The sequence below is a fragment of the Egretta garzetta genome, unplaced genomic scaffold (genome assembly GCF_000687185.1).
Source record: "Egretta garzetta isolate BGI_Z169 unplaced genomic scaffold, ASM68718v1 scaffold503, whole genome shotgun sequence".
NCBI classification, from domain to species: Eukaryota; Metazoa; Chordata; class Aves; order Pelecaniformes; family Ardeidae; genus Egretta; species Egretta garzetta.
The window spans coordinates 1,229,033-1,242,167 of NW_009259107.1; the positions used below are offsets into that span (position 1 = coordinate 1,229,033).

At 39.0% G+C, this 13,135-nt stretch overlaps 1 protein-coding gene across 1 annotated transcript in view; it reads right to left on the bottom strand.

Annotated features, from left to right (window-relative positions):
- Positions 1-3,392, bottom strand: part of DOCK4 (dedicator of cytokinesis 4) — a 221,258-nt gene extending 217,866 nt beyond the window's left edge. Inside the window, 2 exon segments of the mRNA XM_035890904.1 lie at positions 3,235-3,365; positions 3,367-3,392. Coding sequence (XP_035746797.1) covers positions 3,235-3,365; positions 3,367-3,392 — 157 coding nt within the window.
- Positions 3,393-13,135: the final 9,743 nt, after the last annotated feature.

Genomic DNA, 13,135 nt, shown 5'->3' on the forward strand with positions numbered 1-13,135 from the left:
AGCCACATCAGATATTAACTCAATTTGCATTTGCCAATAATTAGTTCAGCCTTTCCCCTATTCCTGAAGTTGCAGAACTGTTTGGTCCAAGAGGACTGCAATTTCTAAAATACTTGATATGCAATTACTATTCAAGGGGAAAAAAAATAAAATTCAATTTTAGAGACTGAAACTAAGTACGTCAGAGAACATCCAACCAGATTTCTCAGACTGTGTCAATATGTTTCCCCTTGCACAAATGTTCAGAGCTGCTTTGAACTGCACATGTTTGACTGCTCAGCAATTGGCACATCACCCAAGGCCACTGACACTCAAATACACAGCTTGTCACCAACTCATCTTACAAAACACAGAAAAAAAAAAAAATATTTCATGAGACTAGTATTTTCTATGCAGCCAGCAAGTGCCCAGACATTCTGTATTTTAAGTCTATCATTCATTTGGTGAGTACTAGGACCATTCTAATGACAGTAACTCCACCACATTAAGTGAGAAAATGAACATTTAAGGGGTAGAGGGGGAGCATCATAGGCATAATGAACATGAACCTTGTTATTTCCTGTGCTTCCGGGTAGACTCTGCATGGAAGGAGAAAGTACATTTTTCAGAGATTTTTTTCAGACTAACCACTGACTCAAGCTGCGGACTGGCTCTAAGCAAGTTGAGTGGTTTTGTGCTTATGCACATGCTCTTTACATCTTGCCTTGTTTCTTTTTCATATGTACCGTTATTCTGAATTTGTATATTTGTGGAAGCCTTATTGTAAAAGGCAACCTTGGTAGGGCTAAAATGAGTTCTGTCCCAACAGCTTTAGCTTTTTCAGATTTCAGAGGCTGTCTTCTGCAGGCAACAAAATGAAGACAGTAATAAAATAAAAAAAATTAAGACAACCCACTTGCTTTCTACTTCCACCCCCTTTTTAAGGTTATTTCCCACAGCTCTTTAAAAAACAAAGGACTCCAGTGCATATAAACACAGCTACAAGTTCCAAAAGTGATAGGCTACGTTCACAAAGAATGCAAGAGAAAAGTGGCTTCTAAAAATATTCCTCTGGTTTCAAAATATGGCATGATGGCAAAAGAGGAACCAGCACTGTCACAGTGTCACTCCCTGTGAGGGAGTACGAAGACAGAAGAAGTATTTTGCAGCCATTACAGAAGCTCATTATAGCTGGGGGTTGAGCTGTACCCCGACTTCTCCTCTGCTCTTTGGTGGAACTATAGTGAAATGACAGCCCTACAGCTGCATTCTCTACAGCATGAAAATCACATTTCACCTGATTTCAAACTAGATCTCTGCACTGACATCCCATTTCTTACCATCCCGTCATGATTACAGGGCAAATGGTAGGTTTCCATGATGCCTACCCCTCTCCTCCTGAGGTGAGCTGCTCACCTTCATCATTCAGCAAAGGCCCAGGATAGCACAACTACTCAGTAAACATATTAGCATACAGGCCCACGTATGAACTGGTGCAAAGAGCATGACTGCTACTCAGAGGCCGCTAACAACTTCTGTTTGCAAGATACTCCTCTTCCAGGGCTTGCAGTTGCTGCGTTGCTAAAGTTGACCTCAAGCAGCTGCTTCCAGATCAATTTTCCATACATTCACACAAGTATAGCACCAGCAGAAAGGAAAGGTCACAAGACACCTACAATATGTCTACCTCTCTCCATGGCTATGGTTGTAACTACAGGCTAGAGGAGCCTGAGCTAGGGTAGCCAACAGGAACACAGGCAGTGGACATGCAGCGGACACTGCTGTGCCTGCATGGTAGGCACATCTTGCAGAGCCCCTACCTTTGCTGTACTGCGCCGCCTCATGCTCTGCTGACCCCCAAGCACTGCAGTGTCTGCTGTTCTTCTCCTTATGCACATGTTGCTATCTCAGAATACCTCTTCTAGGCAGCAATTTTGAATACCTTAATATTCTTCTTGATCCCAGTCTTTGGGAAAATAAAACTACCTGATGATTGCCTAAAAGTAGTTTCCCCATGAACAGCTTACCCATGGTTTCCTGGAAGGGAACCTCTAGAGAGATACTATTTTTGAAATCTTTGTCTATTTTCTTGAGCATCTCTCCATTTTGTTTCACACATGCAGCCAGCCAGAATACAATTAAGGAGTTAAACTAAAGTACGCTGCATATCTCCCTCCTCTCTAAATATTTTCTGAATATAGAAGTAATACCCATTTCTTCCCTGTTTATGGATTGCCTTTTAGAAAGCAAGCAGCTTGCTTTTGTCAGTAAATTCTATTTTTAAACTTTTAACCCCATTTATGATCTATACCTCTCTCATACATACTTTTTCAAACGTTTGAGATAAGAGAGTAGCAGGTCCAGTCCACGATCAGGCAAAGATTACCCACAGGATTCTTCCAGGACAGAGGAATGAGCTTTCCTGTATTTAGATACTAAATTACATGTGTGCAATTGTCCTTCTGCCCTCAAGGTAAACTCAGTCATACCTGAAAATCGCATCATGCTCTAACTTTTTAACTGTTTTTGTTATTTCATGACTTTACTGCAGTAGAAGGGTTAAGGAAGCATTAACTTTTTTTCTCCTTCTTCAAAGTGCTGTTCACTACTTAGCTTAAGGTTTCCCAATACATGTAGAAACATGCAGGGACATCACTTTTCCTAAGTTTATCCATGCCTAATCCTACAAACCAAGTAAATTTTATCCCGAACAGTGAATTTACACAAAAGCCAAGAGAAATCCCACACTTCAAGGCTTTTCTCCTCCAGTAAAGCATTATTCCACCCCAACCAGCCCCCACTCAGTTATGTGTGGCAGAGAGTAAGCTACTGCCCTGTAACAGACAGCAACTAAGTCACAAAAACCTAACAAAGATCCACTGAAACACTGCCTTTAATTAAAAGTCAGTGACTGAATAAGATTAATATACGCTAACCCATCTGCAGGAAAAAGCAATTTTTCAACTAGCCCTGTAGTTGCACAGCTCTGACAGCCACTGTCAGAAAATAGTTTGTTTAGAGAACTGTAGTAGCTGAAATAGCACAGTAAGTAATTGCTCTCGAACCACCAAACTCAACATTAGCCATTGCCTAGGAACAAGCCAAGTGCCCCTTTTCTTAGTAGCGATCAGCTGTTTGAAGAAGCAGAAAAAAGTTAATGCTTCCTTAACCCTTCTACTGCAGTAAAGTCATGAAATAACAAAAACAGTTAAAAAGTTAGAGCATGATGCGATTTTCAGGTATGACTGAGTTTACCTTGAGGGCAGAAGGACAATCGCACACATGTAATTTAGTATCTAAATACAGGAAAGCTCATTCCTCTGTCCTGGAAAAATCTTTATCTTGCCAGAGGGTAAAAGAAAGTATGGTAAAGTATCTGGAAGTAAGAATCCACCTACAGCAGGGTACTCCATCTCATAACAGCAACGTGTTTTGTCAGTGAATTATGAACAAGGCAGAAGAGAAAATTTCCCTGGGGAAGGTAACTCCTTGCAAAAGCTTTCTTACAAATATCAGAAAAGGGTAAAAAAAAATATTCTCTTTGAGGACTGACAATATGGAGACCTCAGCTTCTTAATTTTGCCAAAGCAAATTTTAGATTAGAGCAGTAGAAATGCATCCTAATGAAAGGATATTAGAAGGAGTTGTTCCCCCTGAAAAATAAAGTCCCTGAAGGGGCAACATGGTGGAGATACACAGTATAATGAACAGCACAGAGAAAGTAGGTCAAGAACATCTATTCAACCTTTGTCATGAAATTACAAGTAGACAATGCAACTGAAAGGCTACTAAATTAAAACTGGTAACTGAAAAAAACTTGTCATATAGAAATTCTTGTTTATACAAGTAATTGCTGTGTCTAATTACAGCAAGAAACAGAAGGCAAGTGCTTAGTAAAACTGCCAGAAAGAATTGGATATTTGCAAGGGTACCCAACACCATTAGAAGCAATATTTAAAATACGAACTATCTTGAAAGGGCAGAAAGCCACAAGCTCTAGGTGATACCCATTACCCTTGTAATCGAGAGGAGCCCTTCCCCACTGGCAGGTGCTGTGGTTCCCAAGAAGCTCTTTTCACACCTCCCACTGAAGCACAGACCCTGGCCTCTTGGAAGTGAATCACTCCTCCAATTAAAAGTGTGGTTTCCGTATTCTTGCAAGAAAGGCTACATGATCCATCTGTAAGACATCATTTTCCATTTTACAATTTTATGTGTGTGCAAAAAAGAGAGCTCATTTGTTTTTAAGCACGGCTGAAGTGCTGTTAGTTCTATTCCAGCCCAATTTATTGGTAGTTATTAATAGTATTATCAGTAATGCAGAACTATTACATGCATCTTTTACCTCAGCTTCTCAAATCTCAGTTGTCAGCACACATAGGTAGAGAATTCAATTTTATTTTTAATTTGTGGCTACTGTGAAAGAAAACAATTTCTAATAATTATCTGATTATAGATTATGAAATTAGGGGGGGGTGTTAGGTGTCACAGTAAAACCCAGAAACTGGCCATTTATCTTCGTTTAATAGAAAGTGCACAGTAATCAAATATGTAGGTATGGCAAATCTAACCTGCAGTGTAGTTTCATTAATAGCCTTCTGAACTTTCAGTGAAGCTAAGAAATGCAGAATAAAAACGGTCACATGAGTCACTCCTAAACTTTCAGCCTTATACACTTGATGTTTTGGACACAAATGTGTCCATTTAGTGTTTTCTACATGTTTACATTTGGAAGTGAAGCAGCCTGTCCATAAAACACTGATGGATGATTAATTCATTTCTTGAACTCCTGCTAAATCTGCTTGATCTTTCCCCATTTTGGCTGATTTAAAGCCATTTGCTGCTGTTCCAATACCCAAACCCTTAGCCCAGGAAAAGCACACAAAGGAGTTAGGGAAAACAGATTAAAACTCAGAGACAACGCTTTATTTACCTGCAAGAAGTTAACAGCAAGGGAGTTTTACAAATGAATAGTCAAATTAAGCTCCTTTTATCAACAGAATTAACCAAACAGTTGAAAGATATTCAACTGAGCAGCAGAAATGTTGTAAAAAAGATAAATTACTTTGGGAGAGTTATGTGCTGAGATTCATTTATTATACATTACACTAAGTTTTAAACAGTTATCATTTTCATAAAACCCAGAATTATGTATTTCAAGTGACACAACTCAGTGTTCACTGGCAAAATTGGAAATAAACCCCCAGAAAATGACCTCCTCAATACATTTTATCATATATTATACTGCAGTCCAGTTTGCATTCGCCACTGTTGTCATGATTATCAGCCCCATCAGAATTCATAAGCAAGTTTCTCATTTCCCATCTCCCCACACACCATGAATAATACCAGTAATACCAGCTATCTATCACACAGAGTTAATACCTTACACTTTTATTGCCCAGCTTGGTCTTCATCACCTTGCGAAGTGTGTTTGTATATTCATTTTTAAAAGATTAAACATGCCCAGTGTCATGAGCAACAATGCATACTGGAAGAGCTGCATTCAAAGACAAACACAGGAGAAACTGTAGAGGAAGTAAAGAAAATTCTGCCCTCACTCAGAAGTTTCATCCTTGTGGACGGTGGCTCTGTAGTTTCTACAGCATAAATAGTATAAATAGCCCCACAGCTGCCAGGTCACCTAGCAAATTCTCCGAATTATCTTGGGAAATATCATTGAGAATGTCTCTCAATTGCAGAAATCAGAATTTGAATTTGCCCAGTCTGCCATGGGGACTTCACACAGTTGGTAGAGAATTAGAACACTAAGGCCTCTAAAACAACCAGCCACTGCTGTTTGGGAGACCTGAAATTCTCTGGCTTGTTTGCAGGAGGGAGAAAAGTCTTAATTTTTTTTTTCTTCTTTTTTTTTGAGACCATTTTGATAACTCTGCATAGAGCTCCTGGAATTAAGTCTCTCAGCAGGATAGTAGGGCCCCTAAACCTAAATAACATGAAAAGCACAGCTGAAAGCAGCTCTTCAAAACACCCACTACTACCTACCAACTCCACATTCAGCCTATTCCACCTTGTCCTATGCAAATACAGAAGCAGCAGGGATACACTACTGCTAAAACCACATGCAAAGAAAGGCACAGCAGGAAGCCACTTGTACAGTTGTAGACTGGTTTTTGGCAATTTATACTTTCCCTGAAATGCATGGAATGGAGTCTGTCTTACCACCTGCAAATCAGATTTCCTTTCTAATCAATGGGAACAAACAGGACCTTCTATAAAGCAGTCTGCTTCATCTCCAAGCACATATCCTAATGTCTTACCTGCACTTGTCCTCAGCAATGTGTTTCTCAAGGCAATTTGTTCACTCAAAGCCTTTAGATGACTATTTCCTTAAGCTGTACTTTAAAATCAAGACTTGAGTGGCCACCCACTTCCTACCGAGCTTGGTCACAGCTCAGACAAGACAGAAGCCAGCTCAGCTCCTCCAGGGAACTGAAAGCAGCAGCCAGAGTAATTGGGTAGAGTTCGGACAGCCAACTGCCCAACCTTTGTGAATGGTTATCAGCAGTTAAAGGCATTTAGCAATTGCCTTGCTGGAATAATATTTCCAACTTGCAAGTGCAGCTATTTTGTTGGTTTTTTCCTGAGCTGGAAAAAAGTGAAATACTTGTGTACTTAAGAGCCAGTATTCAAGCTTTAAGTAACACATCTCCACTTTCTGCTACTGTTTATAGTCTTTGATTTTTGGTTTTTTCTGTGCATAGAGCATGCAAAAGTAAACCTAAATTAAAGTAGTTGTATACTAAGTGATTGCTTAATCATGGATACATTTGAAAGAAATGTTCAGCTTCAGCATAAGCTTAATGGGAAAGAAATAGAGTGAAGTTTCACACAGGTAAGTTGTACAGAAACGATGTCAAAAGTGCAGTGGATAAGGTGATGTGTTGCTTTCAAAGAACTCTAGTCAACTAAGCTACTTCCATTTTTCAAGTTCAGCAGCTTTTCAAGAGTGTATCCTAATTCACATACTTGGAATGAAATCGGGTCTTGAAGTCTTCCCTTTTAGTATTTTCTTCCATTCTTCATAGCGTTTTTCTTTGGATTATGACATGGCAAAAGATTCAATGTTTTCTTCAGCTCTTACTCAATGTCCTAGAAACTGCTTGGTGATAAAACCTGAAAGTATTTTCCTTCCAAACACATTATCTGCCACAGCCATTCTTCAAATATCAATAGGAAATATTTCCCTTCATATACATACTCTACTTGTTATCACCACTGGACATTGATGTTACAAGGAGGACAATAAATCTCTAAGACCATACTATTAAAACCACAATTTCTACAATTCAAAAATAAGTCTTAATATTCTACACCAATTCAGTATCTGTTACAAACCCAAGTAAGTGGTTTCAAATGTTGAACTTACCTTTTAGGTAACCAAGTCCTTCCCAGGAAAAAGGCATTTTCAAAAGGGCAAAACAAAACAGCTGGATATGGTACCCTTCTTTTGTAAGCAAGTAGCACATGAAGATTCTTTAAAGCACAAAGCACAGGAAAATTATATAATGTGCTTTTTCCTAATCTAGTTAAAAATTTAAGTATGGAAGCTATAGTAGGAATTCTGATACCAACCTGCTGACATCCTGACCTATGTAACACCTGAAAAACTAGATTTTTTTCTGAATATCATAAGTTTCTTACAGAAACAATGAAATGGCTCAACACATCTAACTAAAAGATAAATTTAATTGTGAGATTTCCTTTACTGTTCTTACCACATTTCAATTACTGCTGCTCTTTCAGACATGAATAGTCCAAGTCCCAGTCTATTTAAATTTAGTCAAAACTTTTGACTTTTTCAAAGTGTTATGAATTTGAGTCAAAAATTGCTTTGTTCAAAGAATAAAGCCAGGCACAATAAAAAAGGGGAAGTTTGTTAGACAGTTTAAGTATCATCACCTGAAGTTCTCATTCCATCCTTCACTTCATTCTGCTTTCCTTAGCAGAAGCAGGCTTAGAGTGGAGATACACCTTTGAACTATACATTTGTAACTTCTACATGCAGCTCTTACCATACCTAATGACATTTTTAAACATGTAATAGCACATCATACAACAATGAACTCTTCTCCTCCTCCTTGCTTTCTTCAGCCAGAACTGCCCAATTTCATAGCCTGCATAAAATGTTTTTGTTTTAACATGAATAAACATTCAGTCACTGTTCAGCCAGATGTGGCCAACAACTCTCAGCCCTTTCACTGAAATAGCAGTTTCGCATTAGCAGAGCCAAGGAAAACGTGTATTGGCCAGCCTTCCTCCGCCGTGGGAGGTATGGATCTGTCACTCAGCCAAGCTACAGACACCATTAGTTAGATCAAATTCAGAGGTCTATGTTCCCCAACTCCAATTCTTGTGGAGGACTCAAGACAGAAAAGAAAAAGCTATGAGCAGTGAGAAAATGGTCTGCTGCTTCCTCGCATTTAAGGGTACCACAGAAAAGCAGAGCTTGGCAGTGGAGCAAAGACTTCTGATGTATTCAGCTAGTAAATTTAAATAGGTTTTACCTGTGATGTAAGTGATCACATTAAGAATTCCCCCCACGCCACATTCAAATGTTAATCAAACAGCTTCAAATAAGAAAGTCCCCAGTTCTATGCAAAGAAGCATCAATGTCCATGCTCAAACCTTTTAAAAAACAAGTTTGTGGCCCTAATGCTTTCTATCATAAAAGGACAAGTTTACCACAGGAGAAGTTCAAGTTAATGGGACCGTGCCCACATATAGCAGCCAAGAGGTTGACCCTAATTAACTCTGCTACTCCAAAATATATCTTTAGAAAAAACAATTACCATGCAAATACAATGACTTCTTGTTATTAACATACAGCTGGGGTCTACTCATGGCAATCATTTCAGTATTATAGACTCCCTAGGTAAGCATTAATATGGCATATTTTATACAGTGAGCTGCACTCTCTGCAAGTGCTTTTGACAGATGTCAGCTCCTCCCTGGGAGCCAGGCTCCATGGCATCACAAGAAAACTCCTTCTCTTGTTGTGACCAAATAATTCAATTTCTTCTGAGCAAAAGTAAAATGAAAGCCTTACACTGGAGCAACTGAAGTATACTTAAAGCATGTCTGCACTCAAAGTTATTCACTCTTTTTTACTCCTTCCATTATGCTCAAGTATCTTCTTTTAAACTCTAAAATTAATAAAAAAAGAGAAAGCTTTCAACTTAGCAGTTCATCTTTAAAGAACTACAGCTGATCTTTGGACTACAATGTTTTCCTGAATCTAATCTGCTTTTTAATTATGATGCTAACAAGTTATCACATATGATTTTTTTTCCTTGATTTCCAGCTATTCCAAAACCAACCAGAGTACTCCATGGATGTGGAGGATATACGAGGATAAGCTTTTTTACTTCTGTATTGTAAAACATGGAAAAGAACAGAACAGGTGCCAAACACTGTTTACTATTTTAATTTTTTAGCAAACACAGCTATTTTCACACACTATTATATTTCAAAACTTTGTTCTATACATTATTTATACTTCACCTCAACCATGACATCCTTTAACTCAGAAACTCCCTTTTACACAAAAATATACAAGAGCTTAATCTATTACTTTCCTTTGAACTTTAATAGAAAAATATATCTAAGTATTTTAAAGGAGTAAAATGATACATACATTACACATCAATTAATTGCTTGAAGTATCTTCAAATATTTTACTAGTGTAAGAATATTGTTTTCTTCCTAGGCTTAACAAATGAGCATACGAAGAGGTTTGGTGATTTGCTGCACATCAAACCAAAACTGATGAACAGGTAGAAATAGAACACAGTTTCCCTATTCCCAGCCCAGGCCCCATATATTATTGTATAATTATTACAGCAAGAAATTTGTGGCTGACAGCAGCCAGAAGGTAATTAAAGGACATAAATGAAGAATGCAAATCCCCCATTTGAAGTTCTTAAAATACTTTGTTTAATCCCTAAAGAAATTTATTTAGGTTTTGTTAAAATTAAAAAGGCAACTAGAGTTTTTTGCCTCCATTAAATATTGAGACAAGAAGCCTGTGATAAGGTTTAAATATTAATTAGACCTTATCTGATTCTGTACTTGATCTACAGTTATCAGGAGCCCCACAGCAACTATAAGGATCTCCCTCCAACCAAGACCTGTACAAACATTTTCTGTTTGTAAAGGGGAAAAATTTTAAACCATTCCAAAACCTTAGTGTTAAATATTGTACAGATACTTAGACACATGCACACCAACCCCCTTCCTTCCTGGGCCTTTGTTTCAACTACAATGATGTCTGACAGGATCCTGCCCAAGTAAGTCTTCTCCTCAGACCTGTCCTTTAGGACCTCTGGGAATGGATATTTAGAGAAGTCATGCTCCTCTTAGCCCATCACCCAGAACAGATTTAAGTACTCTGGAAGGAGCAAGTTGGTCAGGGCACTCTGGAGAGCCAACTATCATCAACTAAAGCAGAACCGAAGAAAGCATCTGCCCCATTGCATCTTCTGCTCTGTGATACCTGGGCTGCAGCATCTACTGAAGACATAGTGAGGATAAAAGAGGTAATCCCTCTCCTCCAGCATGAAAAATTTAAAAAAAAAAATCATTGTTTATAATTATGGAAAATCCTTGTTCCCTTCTGCATCTGATGCTACAAAGACAACCTTCTTTACCGTACTAACATAATATTATTTGCTAGTGTGCCATCAGAAAATAAGAGTACATTGAAGCTTGTCAGTGACTGAAGTAAGAAGTTTGGTCTTTATTAACTTCTATGTAAACAAGGACACCAGATGTTCAATGATGCATGTGTCACTTTCCAAGGACATCCTCAAAGCCTGAGGACAAGACTCAGGGGGATGAGAGAAAAAAACTTGGTAGCCCTGTGTGCCTGGTGACCACCTCTTAGGACCAAGCTCAGACAAATATGACTCAGAAAGGTTCTGTATATCTGCTGTGGAAGATGTCACCGTGTGCCACAAACCAGTATTTGCAATTGTAGGCAAGCTTGCCAAACTGTAAAAGGCATTAATTTCTACATAATGACAAGAATATTCCACAATTACCTAAATCTTGCAGTTCTGCCTCACATGTCCTTCCACTTAGTTATAAATTCAATAGCTCGTTACTGTGGCAAAATTAAAATACCCAACCTGGAACATTTTAAACTAAAGGTTCCTAGTTTAGCAAGTTGTTCTTAATTTTATTCCTACAAATTCAGTTGAGACAGAAACACCCTCAAATAAACAGAGCCCATAACATGAAGTGACCCAAGGAAATTCACTGGATGCTCTACTGAACATGGTACAATCTCATCCAAAGGGACTTTTCTTTTGTCATTCATTTCTATAACTTCAGGAAAAGCAGGTAGCCAAAGTCACCAGAGCAGAAACCCTTGTTCAATTTGACAACTACAACAGAAATTCAATGTAAAAACATCATTACACAAACTCTCCTATTGTAAAGATTTACACAAAATGTGCTTAAGCAATAGGGTTAAGGTTACCTTCGCATAGTTTATTTACCAATACTTCTGCTGCAGTTGAACCAGTTCAAGTATGTACATAAGACACATCCATTTCCAAAACAATACAGAGGAAAGTTAGTTTCCATGGTAACCTGACAACAGTGGGACACTTTGGGGGGGTTATTTGTTTTTAGCAGATGGGAAAAATACCATAATGCTGCCCCCAAGCATAAGGTTTAGTATAAGCAACTCTGAAACAAAACAAGGCAGAAATTTGTGGTAGAACTTCTTGTAATTTTTTCTTTGAATTGAACAGCATAAGGCTTGTTGCTATCAGATAAGCTTAATCACATAAAATCATACTAAGCAGAGGACTAATGATATAGCTACAGCAAATCACTCCTTAGTTACTTTTAATGAAATGTCTTTAAAAAAAATCTGGAAATAATTAAAGACCTTCCAAAGCTTGAAAGTTCAGCTTGAAATATTTCATTAAGGCATTCCACAGTTAATAAAATATGTTTATTTTCAATTAGCATAGCATTAGTCATTTGTCTTAAACAGAAGAGTTCACAGCTTCAAGTGTAGAAACCTAGGAAGAGATTTATGGTCTAAATAACACAGACTGTGAAGGAAACCTGGTTGGAGCAACACTTCCAAGAGTTACAAGTTTATCACATGTGTACAAACACATACCTACATGATACCCTTCTACAGTGAAGTGACTGGCCTGGTAGACATGGGGAGAGCAGCAGGCAGCGTTTAACTGGACTTCAGTAAGGCCTTTGACACTGTCTCCTGTAAGACTGTCCCAGAGAAGCTGAAGTACAGGCAGAATGAGCAGATAGTGAGGTGGTTTGAGAACTGGCTGAACGGCTGGGCCCAAAGGGTGGCGAGCAGTGGCACCAAGTCTAGTCAGGGGCCAGTAACTACTGGTGTGCCCCAGGGGTCCATACCGCACACAATCCTGTTTAACATGGGCACAGTGGACTCTCAGCAAGTTTGCTGATGACACAAAACTGGGAGGAGCGCCTGGCATGCCAGAGGGTCATGTTGTCATCCAGAGGGACCTCAGCAGGCTGGGGAAATGGGCTGACAGGAACCTCCTGAGGTTCAACCAGGGGAAGGGCAAAGTCCTGCACCTGGGGAGGAACAGTTCCATGCACCAGCACACACTAGGGACCACCTGGAAAGCAGATAGGCAGAAAGTGACCAAGGGGTCCTGGTGGACACCAAGTGGAACATAAACCAGCAATGTGCCCTTGTGGCAAAGGCCAACAGTATCCTGGGCTGCACTTGGCAAAGTATTGCCAGCAGGTTGAGGGTGGCAATCCTGTCCCCCTCTAGTTAGCACTGGGGAGGCCCCACCTGGAACCCAGAACTGCACCCAGTACAAGAGACATGGATGTACTGGAGAGAGTCCGCTAAATGGTCACAAAGATGATGAAGGGACTGCAATGAAGAGCTAAAGAAAACTCATGGCAAAAAGTGTTGGCAAGCAAGGTGTGGTAACTGCATGTTTTAACAGCCTTGCATAATGAAATGCTTGTCAATATTCACTGAGCATAAAGCTTTATGCCACGTAGTAAAAGAAAGAAAATAAAGAGCCCATTGAAGACTAACCTATGCTTCCACTTCTCTGCAGAACATGGCAGGGGAAAAAAGTTTAGGTAATAAAAGTCGTAACATTTC